At 42.7% G+C, this 21553-nt stretch overlaps 2 protein-coding genes across 6 annotated transcripts in view; one reads left to right on the top strand and one right to left on the bottom strand.

The window, feature by feature from the left end:
• LOC106568870 (5'-3' exoribonuclease 1) overlaps positions 1-3411 on the top strand; it is a 36794-nt gene extending 33383 nt beyond the window's left edge. For 3 of the 4 annotated variants that reach the window (XM_014139624.3, XM_014139623.3, XM_014139622.3), the window contains exons 37-41: positions 728-897; positions 1029-1151; positions 1268-1373; positions 1532-1692; positions 1904-3411. In XM_014139624.3, the coding sequence (XP_013995099.2) occupies positions 728-897; positions 1029-1151; positions 1268-1373; positions 1532-1692; positions 1904-2191 (848 nt within the window). In that variant the 3' untranslated portion in view covers positions 2192-3411. The remainder of the gene's footprint in view (positions 1-727; positions 898-1028; positions 1152-1267; positions 1374-1531; positions 1693-1903) is intronic. The other variant, XM_014139625.3, reaches the window with a different exon arrangement.
• Positions 3412-10207: 6796 nt separating this feature from the next.
• The window catches only part of LOC106568871 (thymocyte selection-associated high mobility group box protein TOX), a 58679-nt gene continuing 47333 nt past the window's right edge, over positions 10208-21553 (bottom strand). For both annotated transcript variants that reach the window (XM_014139627.3, XM_014139626.3), the window contains 2 exons: positions 13959-14101; positions 10208-11905 (listed from right to left, as the gene is read on the bottom strand). In XM_014139627.3, the coding sequence (XP_013995102.1) occupies positions 11869-11905; positions 13959-14101 (180 nt within the window). In that variant the 3' untranslated portion in view covers positions 10208-11868. The remainder of the gene's footprint in view (positions 11906-13958; positions 14102-21553) is intronic.

The following is a 21553-nucleotide window of genomic DNA, read 5'->3' as shown; positions in this document are numbered from 1 at the left end:
TAGCAGCCAAGAAGAGGAGTAACAAAAGTCAGAAATGGTGATAAAATGTATCACTTTGATCTTCATATGGTTGCACTCCCAAGACTCCATGTTACACAATAAATGTTTGTTTTCTTCGATAAATTCCCTCTTTATATTCAAAAACCTGCGTTTTGTTCAGTAATCCATTGGAACAAAGCGCAGTCACAACAGACAGACGAAAAATCCAACAAGTACCGTAAAAGTTTGTGGAAACATGTCAAACGATGTTTATAATCAATCCTCAGGTTGTTTTTGTCATAAATAATCGATCATATTTCAACCGGACAAAAGCTTCAATAGAAAAGGAAAAACAAGAAAGGCACGCTCCCGGTCACGCGCTGGACTCATGTCTGGAAATTTCCACTGTCCTCTCATTGAAAGTGGTGTTTCTCCCTCATTTTTCAGAGTAAAAGCCTGAAACGATGCCTAAAGACTGGCCACATGTGGTGGAAGCCATAGGGATCGTGAACTGAGTCATATGTTTTTGTATAGGCTTTCAATGGAAAACAGGCATTTCAAAATAATAGCACTTCCTGGATGGATTTTCCTCAGGTTTTCGCCTGCCATATCAGTTCTGTTATACTCACAGACATTATTTTAACAGTTTTGGAAACTTTGGGATTTAGTGGAGATACTGTACAACAGATATTAAACCAGTTGTTCTTCATTCCTTAAACCTCCCTTTTTCTCCCTTCTTCCCCATCAGCGGCGAGGATGGGCGACTCTGTGTTACCCGCGGCCCCAGCAGTAGCAGTCCCTCCCCTGCAGTCCCCCCAGCCCTCCTCCATCATCCCCAGTGTGGCCTCAGAGCTTACCAGGATCTGTATGGGCCTGGGTATGGCCCCGCCTGACTTCACCTTCATGCGCAGCAGACAGGTGAGGCAAATATATATATACACACACACACACACACACACAATCTTGCATACAAGACACACACACACACACAATATTTCATACAAGATAGACACACGCACGTATTCCAGCACAATCCCACTCTCTCCCAGGGTCTGCTGGTGTATCAGGTGAAGCTCTCCAGTGGTCTGGTGGTCCAAGGTCCCCAGTGTCAGTCCGAAAACGAAGCCAAAGAGAAAGCAGCTCTTTTTGCCCTGCAGCGCCTTGTGAGTGTGGTGTGTGTCCTTCCTGTATCTCTGTGTGTTTCCTCCTTTTCTTTTGTTATGTGTATATTGGACCAGTGTCTCCATATTTGTAGGTTTTTTAACCCCTCTCCCTATGTCTCCTTCAGAATTCAGTGGGTTCTGGGTTCCCCCTTCCACCGCCTATGTTCTCTGGAGTCGGACAGATAAGGGGACCGCCCATGGGACCCGTCCCTAACATATTCGGTCAATCGGGTGAGCCCTGGCGTCATGTCTATATTGATACTATACTGTACGACCTCTGGGTGCAGTAATGCCCTTTCACCTTGATAGGTTTTAGACACTAATTCATTCTGGATGTGAACCAAACCCTTTCACTGTTTCTCTTTCTTTCTCTCTCTCCCTCCCTCCAGGTGGTCTGTTGATGCCTCCTCAGGGGTATGGTCCCCTACACTGGGGCATGCCCCTCCCGCCTCACCAGGGCCAGCCCTTCTACGGGGGCACCTTCCCTGGCGCCCGGCCCCAGGCACCCTCCGTCCCCATCGGCTCACATAACCAGTTTGTCCCCCTGCAGGTAGGAGCTCCAGGACCTGTTTCTATAGTTCACATTAAATCACCACAACAAAAGAGTTATTTATATGGCCAAAAGATGCATATTAATAGTATTTTGGGATTTCACCACAGATTAACCCAGACAAATGACCATGATTAACTCTTATGTTTGTTTGTGTGCTCCCATGTTAACACACCATCTTAGCCTCTGACTAACCTACTTCTATTGTCAGGTAACTAAGAAGCGCGTGTCCTCGGTCGAGAAGCCCCAGGAATTCTGCAACGCGGCTCACAAGGCGAGGAACCAAGCCCCGGGCAGCGAATTCCCGTCTCACTCCCAACCCTCCCTATCCCCAGCCCCCTCCACACCCCCAAAGACCGCCCAGGCAGCGGGGACCCCATCCACACCCCAAACGCCACGACAGAACCCCTCGGGCCAAGGCCACACCCCCGGCTCCGCCTCCAAGAGGAAACACAGGAAACTGGCGGTAAACTTCGAGGCAGCCAAAGTCCAAGAATAATCCCCTCCCGTTCCTCTTAGGTGTTGGTTTTTAGGATGGGTCTCAATGGCACCCTATTCCCTGTGGTGCACTACTTTTAACCAGAGCCCTATGTAGTTGTCCTATGTGGCTGTAATTAAAAAGTAGTGCACTAGATGAGGAATAGGGTATCATAAGTGTGCCATTTGAGATGCAGACACTGTTCTGGATAATGGGAGGCAATAAGGTCTGATAAATCAGAATGCCGTCATTTTTATGTTGCGTTTGCATCATGTTTGTGAGATGGATTTCTATTCTCCCTAATCTCGCCAGACCTTGTGCTACCTGGTGTCCTTTTAGTTGGTCGGCTTATGATTGGAGCCACTAATCAAGGGCTTAATCTCTTTTAATCTTTCCCTTTTGTTTGTTTCAGGTCTCTCTATTTTATCAAATTTATTTTTTATTCTGATAAGTATTTTGTCACAAATCTGTGTTTTAATGTCAATCGTTTGTAATTGCTAATACTAAATCAACCTACAAAATAGTAATGTGAAATGAACTTCACACGTGTTAACCAACAATTAGGCCTCGAATACAGTATACTGACTGACAGCATACAAACACATCACTATGACAAAATTCTGGAATTTCTTCTTCTCCGCAGTATAACATAACAGCACAACACATTTCTTCCAGTAGAAAATCATTTACAAATCAAATTCAAATCCTCTCCTTTGGTACGTCACCAGGACCTCTGTTAGCTGCTTGATCCAAGCCTTAATGGAGGGATGTTTCTGGTTTTTTAAATGTTTTCATCCACCATATTTCAATCTATGGATTTTATGCCTTGGCACCCTTTTAAATATGATTTTGTTTTTTGTTGCTGACAGTACCAAGGCTGAACCATTATTCATTAACTTGTTACCCACATGTACAGTCTCTCTCGAGTTTTACAAGCATATTTTTGGGTCTCGCTTTGTTTTTGCATTTGTACCTTTTTGCCTCTTTCAACACGTGGTCTCAACTACTGCGTTCTGGCCCTGTGGGTATTTTAAACATCTGAACCAAAGCACACATGTTCTATTGTTTTCTTTCTAAATGAATCTGAGTGTTTTTAATAAGAAAAAACTCATACCCCCACCCCCCAATATTTTTTTTAAAACCCCATAAAACTAAGGGAAATGTAGCTTGCTCTTTTGATGCAGGAAGGTGCTGTACATATCCAATGAATAAAGACATCTTTTGTTACCATGACGTCGATACATATATGTATTTGTCAGCTTATTTTATTATTTTGTCATGGGATTCAGAATTTGTGTGAGTGGTAGAGATGTGTAACTCATCATAATGCTTTATATTAGGCCTAGATGTCTGAGTATAAAGTGAACATGACAAAACGGCTACAAATCAAATTGTATTGGTCACATACACGTGTTTAGCAGATGTTATTGCGAGTGTAGCGAAATGCTTGTTTCTAGCTCCGACTGCAGTAATATCTAACAATTTCACAACATATACAATACACACAAATCTAAGTAAAGGAATGGAATTAAAAAAATATAAATATATGGACGGGCAATATCAGAGTGGCTGAGGACTAAGATACAGTAGAATAGAGCTTTCGAAAATGATTGGCATTCTTGATAAAGATGAGGAAGACAGACAAATAATTCTAAACACAGCTGTATTGAGAGAGAAAAAAAGGGGAAATTCTATTATTGTAAAACATTTACCCAGAAAAATAGATTTTCTTTAACAAGTAATATTTGGTTTCTCTCAAAGATGTGTCAAAATGATTCCCCCCCCCCCCCCCACCTAAAGATTCTTCTAAATAAAACCCGCCTAAATATTTTACTTTTTTATGTTATCTCAATTGTATTGTGGCCATAGAGCTCATTACTTGGAAATAACACGTTTTTGCATGGATGTTGCCATTGAGGGCTTCCACCATTTTAAAGAAGTCATCTGGTTGGGTATTCCTATGGCTTGGGAGCAATCAGTCAGTGATCAGTGCATTGTCTTCTTCAAATTTGTTTGCCAAGTTTGTAAATGGCTTTAAGCCATATGACCACCTACTGGCCACAATAAATGAATGACACACAACATTTGGTTCAAGACTTCAGCAATGCATGTGGTGGTAAATCACCAATATTAGCTTGACACTTTTTTCAAACATCAAAAGAAGAAGGAAATGGACTACTTTAAAATGGAGACTAAATGGCACACACAGCCCATGCTGTCACCGACACCATAATGGTACAGATAAAAAGCTGTGATCTCCAAACATCTCTGTTAGTGTGGTGTTTCATGGCTTCCTGTTTCCCGGAGTTATACAAATAAGGTAACACCAGAGAGGAAGAGGCGAAGCGAGAGGATCCACTCCCATCAAAATCTGTCCAAGCAGGAATACAGCGATAAACTCCCGCCTTTGGGACAACGTCTCCATTGTTAGGGCGTCCCATTGTAAGACCAGCTCGTCATTATATACAGTATCTCTTGTAACACACATACAATACCTTATTCATCCATCGCCATGTGGAAAGGCAAAGAACGCACTAATAAAAATAGACAAATGGCTGTTGACCTTCATAAATCAGGCAATATGTACAAAAAAATAGCAACAAAATGGAATATACCACTACCCTTAGGCCATTAATAAGGACGTTTAAAACCACTGGAACAGTGGTAACCTTCCCTAGTATAGGTGTTGTCACCACACACAGTGAGGAAGTTGGTTTGGGGGGGCAAAGAAAAATCCCTGGGTACCAGATGGAGAATTACAGAACTTGGTCGCATTTTGGGGTGACCAAGGCCCTGATTCTGACCCGAGTTAAACACCGTATATGGAACGTTATTCCCTTTTTATGCACTTTTCTCTGTATGCGTACTGTGACCTTGAAGTTAAGCATAACAATAGCATGCTATTCACACGCGATTCGTTCGGGCGGAGTACGAAGAAATGAAGGTGTGGCGGCGTGTCTGCAGATTAACCGTATTCTGACCTTGATTTAATTCCTTCATAATTCCACCATCTTTAAACTCGGGGAAACCACGAGTAAGGTCGCGCAAACCTGCCTGTTCAAAGTGGAAAAAATAATCGACTTTATTTTTTTCGCTAGAAACCACATTCGCCATGCACTGTATGTTATAAATGATAAGAGCTATTGATAAGAGCTAGGTAAATGTGCAGTCAGCTTGGAGAAGGGGATTGTAAATACACATAGCAATTGTTTTATATGATCTTTAATTATGATCACTGGAGACGAATGTGAAACCAGCCATATGGAAGCAAACTGAAAATCATATCAACATGACGTATTGCCGCCCCTTTTCCACAGTGAAATAGGCTATAAATAGCTGTGCCGTTATTCAGAATTTTAATTGTGAGCCCTCATTATTTGCTTGGATGAAATTTGGACACCCGAGCTATAGGCTTCTGTAGGGCTGAACCTGCCGAGTTGATGTATGCGTTTTCTCATGTTTTAATTATAGACTATGTCCGGGCTTTTCTCGGTTTTATTTTACAATTTGTATCATGTTAAATATTAGCCACTATTGAGAGCCACCTTCAGTAATACCCACATACATTTTTAACTCTCACATTAGTGTTAGTTTTCTTCAATTTGTAGCTTACACTCTGCATCATTCCATTTACAATTCTTTCCTCTGTCACGTCCGTGTAAATTGTACAATATGGTTGAATTTATTGTTCCATCCTATTGTACACTCTTTTCCCAGGATGAACATTCAGGATGTGTAAAGGCTCTCCAAACATGTTTTTTTTATGATTCATACTTTCCTAACCCTAAAATCTTCCTGAATATTCTACAAGATCAGAGTATTTTTAAATCTACCAGTTGGTGCTGAAACGGAGATGATGATGCATAGATGGCATTCTTTGGTCCCTATTTTCTGAACCCGTTCTCACGATGTATCAAATCACATTTTATTTGTCACATGCGCTGAATACAACAGGTGTAGACCTTACCGTGAAATGCTTACTTACAAGCCTTTAACCAACAATGCAATTTTAAGAAAATACAGTTAAGAAAATATTTACTAAATAAACTAAAGTAAAAAATATAAAAATTGATGCAAATTGTCTGGGTGGCAATTTGATTAATTGTTCAGCAATCTAATGGCTTAGGGTTTGAAGCTGTTAAGGAAGCTATTGGACCTGGACTTGGCGCTCCGGTACCGCTTGCTGTGCGGTAGCAGAGAGAACAGTCTGGGGCCTCCCGAGTGGAGCAGTGGTCTTAGGCACAGTGCAGTGCTAGCTGTGCCATTAGAGATTCTGGGTTTAAGTCCAGGCTCTGTCGCAGACCTAGATATCCAGGGGGTGGCGCACAATTGGCCCAGTGTTGTCCGGGTTAGGGGAGGGTTTGGCCTGCAGGGATGTCCTTGTCCCATCGCGCCCTAGTGACTCCTGTGACGGGCTGTGCGCAGTGCATGCTGACACGGTCACCAGGTGCACGGTGTTTCCTCCGACACATTGGTGCGGCTGGCTTCCGGGTTAAGTGGGCATTGTGTCAAGAAGCAGTGCGGATTGGTTGGGTTGTGTTTCGGAGGACGCACGGCTCTCGACCTTCACCTCTCCCGAGTCCGTACGGGAGTTGCAGCTATGAGACACAACTGTAACTACCAATTGAATACCACAAAATTGGGGAGAAAAAGCGGTAAAAGTAAAAAGAGAGAGAAAAAGAGAGAACAGTCTATGACTTGGGTGACTGGAGTCTTTGACAATTTTTTGTTACCTTCTGTAGCACATAGTATATAGGTCCTGGATGGCAGGAAGCTTGGCCCCAGTGATGTAGTGGGCCGTACACACTACCCTCCGTAGCGCCTTTACAGTCGGATACCGAGCAGTTGCCATACAAGACGGTGAAAAAACTGGTCAGGATGCTCTCGATGGGGCAGCTGTATAACTTTTTGAGGATCTGGGCACCCATGCCAAATCTTTTCAGTCTCCTGAGGGGGAAAAGGCGTTGTTGTGCCCTCTTCACGACTTTCTTGGTGTGTTTGGACCATGCTAGTTTGTTGGTGATGTGGACACCTAGGAACTGGAAACTCTCGACCCGCTCCAATACAGCCCCGCCGATGTGAATGGGGGCGTGTTCGGCCCGCCTTTTCCTGTAGTCCACAGTCATCTCCTTTGCCTTGCTCATGTTGAGAGGAGAGGTTGTTGTCCTGGCACCACACTGCCAGGTCCATCGACAAAATTTGAATTAAAGGTATACTCTATTTAAAGGCATAGCTTATGATAAATGTACTGAATATCCTTATTGAATGAAAACTCCATGAGAAAATCAGTTGGCCAGCAAGTGGAAGGGCTTTCAGCAGTTTAATTACATTTATTCAGCACACGCAAAGGAACTATGCCTGCAAAGACCGTTACGCAACTTCATAAGGTCAGTCTGAATACCAGCTACTGAGAAGTGCGTAGGAAAGGCGTGAGCAAGAAAGGCGTAATTTCCTAATTCAGAATCAGGCCCCAGGTCTCCAAATCTACAATTAGACACCACCTTCATGCCAATAAACTCTTTGCAAGGGTTGCCAGAAAAAAACTTTATTGAGAGCACCCAACTGAAACGCCTGGAGTTTTCTAAATGGCATGGACACCGGGTGCTATGGTCAGATGAGATGAAAATAGAGGTCTTTGGCCACACACCACCGGTGGGTTTGACGCCGAAGCCGAAAGAAGGATGCATATGCAGAAAAGAACCTCATACCTGCTGTAAGATACGGTGGTGGATCTTTATTTATTATAGGGTTGTTTTGATTCCACTGGTCCTGGGGCCCTTGTTAAAGTCAACGGCATCATGGACTCTACCGAGTACCAGGACATTTTAGCCAAAGACCTGGTTGCCTCTGCCAGGAGGCTGAAACTTGGCCATAAGTGGATCTTCCAGCAAGACCATGACCCCAAGCACACATCGAAATCAACCAGAAATTGTTAATTGACCATCAAATCTACAATTTGGAGTGGACTTCTCAGTCTCCGGACTTGAACCCCATTGAAAACCTGTGGTTTGAATTGAAGAGGGCAGTCGATAAGAGCAGACAAAAGGATATTAAGGATCTAGAAGTATTCTGTATGGAGAAATTATCTAAGATCCCTCCCAATATTTTCCAATATGAGATTGTTCTCCAATCTCATTAAACATTATAGAAAAGGCTCAGTGACATTATCCTCGCAAGGGGTGGGTATTAAAAACAGAGGTGCCAAAAATGATATTGTTTTTTGCAAATTTTTGTTCATAATTTTTTATTTCATAATTTTTGGTTGATTCTATTGAATAATTAATCAAGTAAAATATATTTCCCATGTTGGAAAATTACAATATAGGTCAGTACTAGTATTGTTTATTCTATACATTCTTTTTTGTTAATGTTTTATCAAGGGTGCCACTCATTTTGGAGGTGACTGTACCACACAAAGTGCAATGTCTTGCAGCTCTCCTCTCCTCTCCCTTCCTCCAGAGTTACAACGAGGCTCCCCAGGTGAGGTCAAAGAGTCCCAGGCCTCCATGGTGGGGCCCAAGTCTCCCGTTTCCCGGATCAGGCCAGTCTCACCCCCACCAGTATCACGACCCCCAGAAATGGATATGTAAGGTACTATATCCCTTAAACTCAACTCTGGACCTCGAAGCCAGTTCCACTGCCCTTTTTAATTGTTCCCTGCTAATCAGGGACAGATTTAGACCTGGGACAACAGGTGTGTGCAATTAATTATCAGGTAGAACAGAAAACTAGCAGGCCCCGGACCTTGTAGGGTAAGAGCTGAGTACCCCTGTACTATATCATTAGCTCTAGCGCCCCCTTCTGGTCATGTATTCACTGCTAATGCAATTGTTTTACATGTTGTTCTATCCTTTGGCCACCAGAGGGCAGTGCATAGCTACTGATGTCTTTCTCATGTGGCGTTCAGGCCAGTCTATGGCAGGGGAGGCCAACCCTCCTCCTGGAGAACTACTGGGTTTGTACTAATCAACTGCTCATCAGCTTTTTCATCAGCTTAATCAGGTATGTTAAAGTAGGGTCTGAACAAAAGTCTGCATGCCCAGTAGCTCTCCATGAGGAGAGTTGGCAACTCCTAGTCTATGGGGTACATGACTTGTGCATAATATATTCATTCATAGGCACTGGACAGATGGAAAGAGGAAATTGTTGTTCAGGGTAACTTGTTAAAGATAGATAGATGAAATGGAATCACGATGAACACACGCCAACCCTCACCCACAGCATACGCTATTGTTCTCAGCTTAAACAAACACAATACTGATAGATAAGAGCATACATATTGTACTTTGAAACTTTAACACTATCGTAAATACTTTCCCCTTTTTTTTCTAAATAGCAAATCACAATCTCTAGGCCCATTTTGATAATGATCCAAAAACGTACTACCGGTATTCGTAATGTTAGCTGATATTATGTTAATGAATTGGTCAAACTGACCAACTCGGACACCATGTACAAAATGGTCTGGCGAGGATGATATTAACAGCTGCTTACTTGGTGTTCATCAATCTCTTGATCTGTATTGATCAGTTATTACTGTGCTGGCTGGGACAGTCTACATCTGTATGTGCAGTACATAGTCTTGAAATTGTACACAACATAACACAGTAGAAGACTGAATATAAACAAGTATTTTTCTTCCCTGAAATACAGCGATTGTGATACATATGTATTGTTTAGTGTTTTTTGGTGGTGTGGTTCTCATATAAGCCTTTGTTTGGGCTTCCAACCAAACCTGCACCTCGTTTCTTTTTCGTAAAAAAAAAAAATCTGTATTGTTGACTATCACTTGTTTTCTTTGGTGCAAATAAATCCAACTCAAACTAAATCCCCATAACTACTGGTTTACAGTAACAAAACAAAACATCTTCATAGAAGTATTTTAATCTTCACGATAAAGCTGAAATTGTTACTTTTAGTCGACACCTACTCTCAAACTCTGAGACAAGGATATACACAATTAGGACTCTGGTTGTCTATGTTCTCCCAACCCCTCAGGCACAACAGGTTGAAATAAAAACACAGGGAATCCAAAAGTGAGTGATTACTGCACAAAAAAATGCAGGTTTGACTTTATTTCTTTCAAACACATTAGAAACTAAAAATAAGAATACAATTCTTCACATTGTTGTTGCCTGGAGACGTTTTTCTGCCAAAAGAAAGAAACCCAAATGGAACAGAGAAGACAGCCATCATCAACACTATTAAACATAAGGACTTTAAAAAAACACCTACTGTTATTGTTTCATAAATAGGCGCAGCATGATGAACAGACTTGATGGAGAGAGAGAGAGAGTGACGGAGTGATCAGAAGAGCGATGACAAGCCAGATGTCAGGGTTATATATCGCCGCTCTACCAATCTGTCTCTACCAATCTCCTTCTCTCATTATCAGACACTTTCTGCTGATAAAGAAAAACAACCTCAGATACAGGAGTTTGATGACAATAATCAATATGCCCAGAAGTTGTACCAAAAAAAAGGATTTTGTCCTTGTACAAAATTAAACTTGTTTTTATTTGCCTACTCTCACAAAACTCACATTTTGTGAGAGTTTTCCAGGTAAAGGGCAGCCAACGTTTACGACGTTATTTCAGAGGATGCAAACAACTGATTTACCAAGTTTTATCTTACAAATATCATTATATTGACAATTCCTACGCCCAATAAAATCCAAACAGCTAGAAAAGCTGTTCAATCAATTTCCCTTATTCTTTGATAGTTAAATTAAAACCGGTGTGATCCAATTCACAATCACACTGCACTTGGGAAAAAAAGCTTTTGTTTTTATACTCTAGAAGTAAGAGTAAAACAAAAATCTATGTACAGCTTGAGGTGATGGCTACACTAACCAGCCGAGGCATAGTCCACAGAGGATCCTATGAACATCATCATCATCAGTTTAGAAAGAGCAACACAACTCTGCTCAAAGACACACAGCAGTCTCTAAGGCAGTCCAGTAGCAGAGAGAGAGAGAGAGACAGAGAGAGAGAGAGAGACAGAGAGACATAGGGAAAGACTGATAGAAATATAACACGTGTTCTTTGTTAATTTCTTTCAAAGGCTAAAACATCTTGTCTTTCCTTTCAAAAAGTCTGTTAGTTTGGGGTTTTGGTTTACATCTTGCTATGTGTGGGGAAAAAAAGACCCCAAAGCCCCTAAGTGCTAAATTAACTTCTGGGATTTGAACAATGGTCACAATCAAAAAATGGTCATCAGCTTGTCTTCCTCAAAACACAATCCAACGATATATCAGTAACGATCCAACGAACCATCAGTAGATATGGCAGTGCTGCCTAACCGTTCAACTCTTTGAGCACATTTTCTTTCTGCCTTTATGGCCAACAATTAAAAAGTCCAGAACTTTACATTTTCTTTTAAATCTAACATCAGGGAAGGGTGTTTGTTACAAAACTATCCAAAACCCACTCATGACATCAGTATGATTTTTTTTCAAGGTAGATCATAAAGAACCACAAATATCAAAATATGGATGTTTTGCCATATGTGCTTATGTCTTTCTTGTTTTTGAGTGACGGTCAGTTGGTCAGATGGTTGAGCCAGAGTGGGGGGTGGTGGTCAAGGACTTTCTACTGGGGGAGAGGGTAATCATGCCTTGGTTCAGTGAATAAAGAGTGGGACTGAATGTGGACCGGCGGGTCTGGTTGCGTGGAGGTGTGTAGAGTTTAGAGGTCAGATCAGGTCAGGAACAGAGGCTTGTCTCTCTGCAGAGCTCTGAAGGAAGATAACAGAGAGGAACCATGACAAATAATAATGAATAGTAATCAATCGATAATAATCAATCAATGTCTCTTAACAGACTTTGTGTTATGAAACACATTTAAAATACAATTTGAATGATTGATAGAAACTTCAGTTAGCAACTGTTCTAATTAATAAATGTTTAGCAATACATAAAGGGCTAGTTTCCTGGTCAACGATTCCTCCTGGAATACAAATAGAATCTAATTTCAAAGAACTTCTTAGCCCATAACTGGGCTTCATCTATTTCTGGGAAACCAGCCCAAAAGGTCAATCTGAATATGAACTCCATTCATACTCTCATATCTGCTATGTTTCTCCATTCTGCTTTGTCATACTACAGTTGAAGTCGGAAGTTTACATATACCTCAGCCAAATACATTTAAACTCAGTTTTTCACAACTCCTGACTTTTAATCCTAGTAAAAATTCCCTGTCTTAGGACAGTTAGGATCACCACTTTATTTTAAGAATGTGAAATGTCAGAATAATAGTAGAGAGAATGATTTATTTAAGCTTTTATTTCTTTCATCACATTCCCAGTGTGTCAGAAGTTTACATACACTCAATTAGTATTTGGTAGCATTGCTTTTAAATTGTTTAACTTGGGTCAAACGTTTTGGGTAGCCTTCCACAAGCTTCCCACAATAAATTGGGTGAATTTTGGCCTATTCCTCCTGACAGAGCTGGTGTAACCGAGTCAGGTTTGTAGGCCTCCTTGCTTGCACACGCTTTTTAATTTCTGCCCACAAATTTTCTATAGGATTGAGGTCAGGGCTTTGTGATGGCCACTCCAATACCTTGACTTTGTTGTCCTTAAGCCATTTTGCCACAACTTTGGAAGTATGCTTGGGGTCAATGTCCATTTGGAAGACCCATTTGCGACCAAGCTTTAACTTCCTGACTGATGTCTTGAGATGTTGCTTCAACATATCCACATAATTTTCCTCCCTCATGATGCCATCTATTTTGTGAAGTGCACTAGTCCCTCCTGCAGCAAAGCACCCCTACAACATGATGCTGCCACCCCCCTGCTTCACAGTTGGGATGGTGTTCTTCGGCTTGCAAGCCTCCCCCTTTTTCCTCCAAACATAACGATGGTCATCATGGCCAAACAGTTATATTTTTGTTTCATCAGACCAGAGGACATTTCTCCAAAAAGTACGACCTTTGTCCCTATGTGCAGTTGCAAACCGTAGTCTGGCTTTTTTATGGCGGTTTTGGAGCAGTGGCTTCTTCCTTGCTGAGCGGCCTTTCGGGTTATGTCAATATAGGACTCGTTTTACTGTGGATATAGATACTTTTGTACCTGTTTCCTCCAGCATCTTCACAAGGTCCTTTGCTGATGTTCTGGGATTGATTTGCACTTTTCGCACACCAAAGTATGTTCATCTCTAGGAGACAGAACGTGTCTCCTTCCTGAGCGGTATGATGGCTGCGTGGTCCCATGGTGCTTATACTTGCGCACTATTGTTTGTACAGATGAACGTGGCACCTTCAGGCGTTTGGAAATTGCTCCCAAGGATGAACCAGACTTGTGGAGGTCTACAATTTTTTTTCTGAGGTCTTAGCTTATTTCTTTTGATTTTCCCATGATGTCAAGCAAAGAGGCACTGAGTTTGAAGGTCGGCCTTGAAATACATTCACAGGTACACCTCCAATTTACTCAAATTATGTAAATTTGCCTATCTGACATGACATCATTTTCTGGAATTTTCCACGCTGTTTAAAGGCACAGTCAACTTAGTGTATGTACATTTCTGACCCACTGGAATTGTGATACAATGAATTATACGTGAAATAATCTGTCTGTAAACAATTGTTGGAAAAATTGCTTGTGTCATGCATAAAGTAGATGTCCTAACCGACTTGCCAAAACTATAGTTTGTTAACAAGAAATTTGTGGAGTGGTTGAAAAACAAGTTTTAATAACTCCAACCTAAGTGTTTGTAAACTTCCGACTTCAACTGTAAATAAAGGTTAAATCAAAAAAAAAATATATATAAAATAAGGATGAGTATTTCTACCCATTGCCACAGTATTCGCTGGTCCAGTCGAGGTGCTGGTTGGGCCCATTCCGACACACCTGTCTGTAGTCCATGGATGGGGACAGTCCCTGCCCACCGGACGAGTTGAGCATGTTCTGGAAATCTGATTGGAGAGGGAATCCCTGGAAAACAAAAACATATTTTTTAAAGTCTACCATTAGATATCATATTTTCCAGTGTTATCTGTGTTATTCTACTCATAGAGATACACTAGTATGTGGACACCCCTTCAAATTAGTGGATTCGGTTATTTCAGCCACACCCGTTGCTGACAGGTGTATACAATCAAGCACACAGCCATGCAATCTCCATAGACAAACACTGGCAGTAGAATGAAGAGCTCAATGACTTTCAACGTGGCACCGTCATATGATGCCACCTTTCCAACAAGTCAGTTTGTCAAATTTCTGCCCTGCTAGAGCTGCCCTGGTCAACTGTAAGTGCTGTTATTGTGAAGTGGAAACGTCTAGGAGCAACAACGGCTCAGCTGCGAAGTGGTAGGCCACACAAGCTCACAGAATTGGACAGCCGAGTGCGTAAAAATCATCTGTTCTCGGTTGGAACACTCACTACCGAGTTCCAAACTGCCTCTGGAAAAAACGTTAGCACATTAACTGTTCGTCGGGAACTTAATGAAATGGGTTTCCATGGCCGAGCAGCCGCACACAAGCCTAAGATCACCATGCACAATGTCAAGCATCGGCTGGAGTGGTGTAAAGCTCGCCACCATTTGACTCTGGAGCAGTGGAAACGCGTTCTCTGGAGTGATGAATTACGCTTTACCATCTGGCAGTCCGACGGACGAATCTGGGTTTGGCGGATGCCAGGTGAACAGTTTTCCTAGTTCCAACTACAGTGAGGGGAAAAAAGTATTTGATCCCCTGCTGATTTTGTACGTTTGCCCACTGACAAAGAAATGATCAGTCTATAACTTTAATGGTAGGTTTATTTGAACAGTGAGAGACAGAATAACAAAAACAAATCCAGAAAAACGCATGTCAAAAATGTTATAAATTGATTTGCATTTTCATGAGGGAAATAAGTATTTGACCCCCTCTCAATCATAAAGATTTCTGGCTGCCAGGTGTCTTTTATACAGGTAACGAGCTGAGATTAGGAGCACACTCTTAAAGGGAGTGCTCCTAATCTCAGCTTGTTACCTGTATAAAAGACACCTGTCCACTGAAGCAATCAATCAATCAGATTCCAAACTCTCCACCATGGCCAAGACCAAAGAGCTCTCCAAGGATGTCAGGGACAAGATTGTAGACCTACACAAGGCTGGAATGGGCTACAAGACCATCGCCAAGCAGCTTGGTGAGAAGGTGACAACATTTGGTGCGATTATTTGCAAATGGAAGAAACACAAAAGAACTGTCAATCTCCCTCAGCCTGGGGCTCCATGCAAGATCTCACCTCGTGGAGTTGCAATGATCATGTACGGTGAGGAATCAGCCCAGAACTACACGGGAGGGTCATGATGAATGATCTCAATGATCTGAATGACCCCAAGAGCACCATCCCCACCGTCAAACATGGAGGTGGAAACATTATGCTTTGGGAGTGTTTTTCTGCTAAGGGGACAGGATAACTTCACCGCATCAAAGGGACGATGGACGGGGCCATGTACCGTCAAATCTTGGCTGAGAACCTCCTTCCCTCAGCCAGGACATTAAAAATGGGTCGTGGATGGGTATTCCAGCATGACAATGACCCAAAACACACGGCCAAGACAACAAAGGAGTGGCTCAAGAAGAAGCACATTAAGGTCCTTGAGTGGCCTAGCCAGTCTCCAGACCTTAATCCCATAGAAAATCTGTGGAGGGAGCTGAAGGTTCGAGTTGCCAAATGTCAGCCTCGAAACCTTAATGACTTGGAGAAGATCTGCAAAGAGGAGTGGGACAAAATCCCTCCTGAGATGTGTGCAAACCTGGTGGCCAACTACAAGAAACGTCTGACCTCTGTGATTGCCAACAAGGGTTTTGCCACCAAGTACTAAGTCATGTTTTGCAGAGGGGTCAAATACTTATTTCCCTCATTAAAATGCAAATCAATTTATAACATTTTTGGCATGCGGTTTTCTGGATTTTTTTGTTGTTATTCTGTCTCTCACTGTTCAAATAAACCTACCATTAAAATTATAGACTGATCATTTCTTTGTCATTGGGCAAACGTACAAAATCAGCAGGGGATCAAATATTTTTCCCCTCACTGTATAATGTTTTGTGGAGGAGGAATAATGGCCTGAGGCTGTTTTTCATAGTTTGGGCTAGGCCCCTTAGTTCCAGCGAAGGGTAATCTTAATAATACAGCATGCAGTACATTCTAGACGATTCTGTGCTTCCAACTTTGTGGCAACTGTTTGGGGAAGGCCCTTTCCTGTTTCAGCATGACAATGCCCCTCTGCACAAAGCGAGGTCCATACAAAAATGATTTCTCAATCGGTATGAAAGAACTTGACTGGCCTGCGCAGATTCCTGACCTGAACTCCATCGAACACCTTTGGGATGAATTGGAACACCGACTGCGAGCCAGGCCTAATGGCCCAACATCAATGCCCTAATGCTTTCGTGGCTGAATGGAAGCAAGTCCTCGCAGCAATGTTCCAACTTCTAGCGGAAAGCCTTCCCAGAAGAGTGGAGGCTGATATAGCAGCAAAGAGGGGACGAACTCCATATTAATGCCCATGATTTTGGAATGAGATGTTCGACGAGCAAGTGGCCATGTAGTGTACATACAATGACCAGTGAAATAAGCAATAGACTTTAGAATGTGTCAATAATGGCAGCCATCTTGGTCATGGATGAATTACAAATCAGTCTATTTAGAATAAATGGCACCAGGAGATGCATTCTATTGAATTCTATGGTTCTAATGTCAGTCATGATGAAGACCTAAGAGTCGAAACGTTGTCTGAGTATATCAAACTCGTATGTATTTCCGTAGCAAAGTGCATCAGTGTTGCATGTACATATGTGCACATAATCATAAGCCAGACTTTCATAAGCCGGACTTGGAGAATTATCCTTCAAAAGAGGATGAGCGCCTTGCATTTACATACAGATGGTTAGAATCTCACAAGTGGTTATAGAGTCTGAGTCCACAGCTCGCAATTCCCACGACACTGATGTCTCTGACAACAACAAAACGCCAATGACAGCCAATACAAGTCGCGTGCTGTGGTGTGTGAGACCAACAGATCAGCTAGCTTGTGGATAACGTATCTGTGGATACTGTGGATGGGAAAGTATTTGCAGACTTCTCTATAGCGCTGCTGCACACAGATATATACGAATCAATTCATCAAATAATGACCTCCTATGTTATGTTATAGTATGACACTATTCAAACGAGCTGTGGTAGACATTGGTCAAAACACGATGACTCATGAGGGCATCGTCATTGTTGGCAGTTGGTTATTGACTGAGCTTCCCTATAGCGAGTCAATGGTAGACCTGGGAGTGTACTCTGAGGAGGTGGAGCCTAACCAGCTGGGGAAGCGGGAGAGACGGAAGATGGGGAGTAAAAATGGAGTAGTTATTTTAATTAGGGGAGCAGATATTTTAATGTTGGGGTTTCTTGAAGTGTTTGTCTTTTTTGGTTTGGGGGAAGGAGGGAGGAGTGGGACAGATAGAGGAGAGGGGGAGAGAAAGAAATAGAGACAGAGAAAGACACAGAAAGAGAAAGAAAGACAGAGGGCGAGACAGAGAGATAGAAAGACAGACAGACAGAGAGAGAGAGAGAGAGACTACGTATGAAAGGGAAGTGAATCTGGGCGCTACGCTGCGAGCTCTGCTCTGAAAGAGAGGGGACAGCAGGTGGCTGAGTTCTCTTCTCCTCCTCAGACTCTTACCTATTCAGGCATTGTTCCACAAATTCTTCTCCTTCACTCCATCACAAAGGCCCCATCTGCCCCTTTTTTTATCTCTCTCTCTCTCTCTCTCTCTCTTTCTGTCACCCATCCCCCCTCCCCTCCCCCCCTTTCCCTACTCTATTAACTAAGGGAAAAAGTTTCAGCCCTGGTGTTTTTTGTTGTTTTGCGCTCTCTCCCCAACAAAATATGCAAAATTGAGCAAGGGAGGATTATTACTCCCCGTGGGATTTAAAAGTCCCCAATAAAAGAGGGATCTGAGCGCTGGGGGCTTAGTGGCAACCAAACCCAAACCTCTGTTTAACCATTCTTCCCCCCTTTTCTCCATGGACTGACACAGCCATGCAGGCAGCCCCATACAAGCAGCTCATCTAAAATTGGACTTCAGACAAATTCATATTTCTAATCTGTATGAAGACTGAGGCACCCTTCTACACCCTCCTCCCCCTCTCCCTCCCCCTCTCCCTCTCCCTATTTTTTCTTCTTCGATCAGCAACAGTTCATTTGCCTGCTGAGAGTAGATAAATGGCAGTTCCCTCTCTTAAAAAAAACAACGATTCCCACATGCTTAGTGAATACTGTACCTCAAGTCTACAGTCTCAAAGCTTCACTCTTAGAAAAAAGGGTTCCAAAAGGGTCCTTCGGCTGTCCCCATAGGGGAACCCTTTTTGGTTCCATGTAGAACACTTTTTGGTTCCGGGTAGAACTTTTTTGGTTCCCGGTAGAACCTTTTTGGGGTCCATGTAGAACCCAAAATGTTTTTTACCTGGAACCAAAAGGGTTCTACCTGGAACCAAAAAGGGTTCTTCAAAGGGTTGGGGACAGCCGAAGAACCCTTTTAGGTTTTAGATAGCACCTTTTTATCTAAGAGTGTACAGTATCAACATGCTACCTTTCCTTTATATTATATATTCTAAGAAGGTTAAATAATCTGAACACATTGGACAGGTAAGAGTGGTGGAACATAGTCTAACTACTAGGATATGTTGAGTAACCTCCATATTGATATAACTCGTCTAGGAAGTGAGTTCCAACACCTTTACCTAGAATCTCCCACAAACCCTAGTTTTGTTATTCATTCTAAGTACCACGCTCAGGAGATCAGGAGGTGAGTGTTCTCTCTCACTCAAGAGGTATGTCACCTGTTCCCCTGGATATCTGTTTCCATAACGACCTGGTCCCGTTGATACCTGATAACCTAGTCCTCTTATAAAACTAATGTCCCTCTCAAATGACACCACCCTATGGAGCTCTGGTCAAAAGTAGTTCCCTAAAGGGAAAAGAGAGCGGTTCATGTTAGATTGTACAGGGAGTAAAGCTGATCCCGTAGTAACATCTCATCTAATGTTATACCGAGCCCTCTCTCGGATATATCCTCTGTGGTTCATTTGTTGTTGTTTTTCTCAGGACAACTTGTCTGTTGCATTAGTGAGGCAGCGAATCTTGGTGTTTTTGCGCATAGAAACGGATGGGTGATTTATCCTCTGAAGGGGTCAGTTGCTTTTTAAATACAATTCAGATGTACAGTTTGCATTCTTGTATGTATTCTGTATCTAAGGTCCAGAGAGTGAGAAAGCCGAGAGAGAGAGAGAGAGAGAGAGAGAGGTCCACTTCCCTTTTTCCAATCTGCGTTGTTGACTAGCCCCTACAGAGAACTCATCTCATTTCCTGTGTATGTGTCCTGTCCTGTCTGCTAGACTGGCTTCATCAGATAGCCCTGCCTGCCTGGCGTTTTGTCTCCACCACTGATGCATTCATCAATCTCAATGTACTGCTGTTGGTGCCCTTACATAACATCCTCAGCCTAATGCATTTGTTTATTACTGGGAGAAAATGGAAAATGGGGGATTGTGTGTGTGTGTGTGTGTGTGTGTGTGTGTGTGTGTGTGTGTGTGTGTGTGTGTGTGTGTGTGTGTGGCTATGTGTGTGTATGTGTGGCATGTGTAGGGGAGTTGTGTTTTTGAGAGAAAAGGAAAAACAGGGATAGAGAGAGAGAGAGAGTGTGTGTGTAATGTGAATGTACAGTATTAGACTGGCAGTAAAGTGTGAATACATCCTATCTTGCCTTCAATCTCTGGCACATGAAGGGACCGGATATGATTGTAAATAACATTGAAATGAATCATCTATAACTGTGATTCTCAACCGGTGGCTCGAGGTTTTGGACGGGTCCATAGTGCCTCAGTACAAAAATACCTAAAACATTTATTTACTGACTTTTTGTGAAAAATACTGCAGTCTCAACTTAAACAACTAACGTCAGGTAGAAAGTATGTAGAGATTTTACATTTTTTTAATAATTTAACCTCTGAACTATTTTTCTTCAATCACAGTATTTTCAATATAGAGTTATTAGCAACATTATTTAGCGGATTTGGTTGATGTTGTGGTCGTAAACCAGTGAACTTAACATTCTTCATAAAGAATATGGGCAAAATGGAATTAATGACAATGCAAAAAGGTGGGGCTGTTGTTCCCTTGTCATATAATTGGTGAATTTACTATCAATATAGCATTAAACATAGTTTTCCAGATTGCATTTTGGCAACACCAAAAAAATCGTGACGCGCATATTGGATTGCGACTGAGACAACATGGTTCAATTTGGGTCCCGAGGCAAAACCAGTTGAGAACCACTGGTCAATAACATACACACCCATCATACTCTCCATTTCATGTGCTTGCATCATGTATGTATGTACAGTATGTGTAAAGTGTTTGAAGCTGTACATTGTAGGTGGCCGTGTCTGAGTGTATAACCACAATATGCATAATATGTACAGTGTGTGTGTGTGTGTGTGTGTGTGTGTGTGTGTGTGTGTGTGTGTGTGTGTGTGTGTGTGTGTGTGTGTGTGTGTGTGTGTGTGTGTGTGTGTGTGCGCACTTGAGTGTGTGTTTTTGCATGTGTGTTGAACTCACCTGGGCCACAATGCTGTTCATTGACTACAGCTCAACGTTCAACACCACAGTGCCCTCAAAGCTCATCACTAAGCTAAGGACCCTGGGACTAAACATCTCCCTCTGCAACTGGATCCTGGACTTCCTGACGGGCCGCCCCCAGGTGGTGAGGGTAGGTAGCAACACATTTGCCACGATGATCCTCAACACTGGAGCCCCTTAGGGGTGCGTGCTCAGTCCCCTCCTGTACTTCCTGTTCACCGATGACTGCGTGGCCAAGCACGACTCCAACACCATCATTAAGTTTGCCGACGATACAACGGTGGTAGGCCTGATCACCGACAACGATGAGACAGCCTATAGGGAGGAGGTCAGAGACCTGGCAGTGTGGTGCCAGGACAACAACCTCTCCCTCAATGTGACAAGGGAGATGATTGTGGCATACAGGAAAAGGAGGGCTAAGCACGCCCCATTCTCATCGACGGGGCTGTAGTGGAGCAGGTCTAGAACTTCAAGTTCCTTGGTGTGCACATCACCAACAAACTAACATGGTCCAAACACACCAAGACAGTTGTGAAGAGGACACGACAACACCTATCCCCCCTCAGGAGATTTGACATGGGTCCTCAGATCCTCAAAAAGTTCTACAGCTGCACCATTGAGAGCATCCTGACTGGTTGCATCACCACCTGGTATGGCAACTGCTCGGCATCCGACCTCAAGGCGCTACAGAGGGTAGTGCGTACGGCCCAGTACATCACTGGGGCCAAGCTTCCTGCCATCCAGGACCTCAATACCAGGCGGT

This window comes from Salmo salar, chromosome 14 (assembly GCF_965601325.2).
Source record: "Salmo salar chromosome 14, fSalSal1, whole genome shotgun sequence".
Lineage (NCBI taxonomy): Eukaryota > Metazoa > Chordata > Actinopteri > Salmoniformes > Salmonidae > Salmo > Salmo salar.
This window is presented reverse-complemented; position numbering and strand designations above follow the sequence as displayed.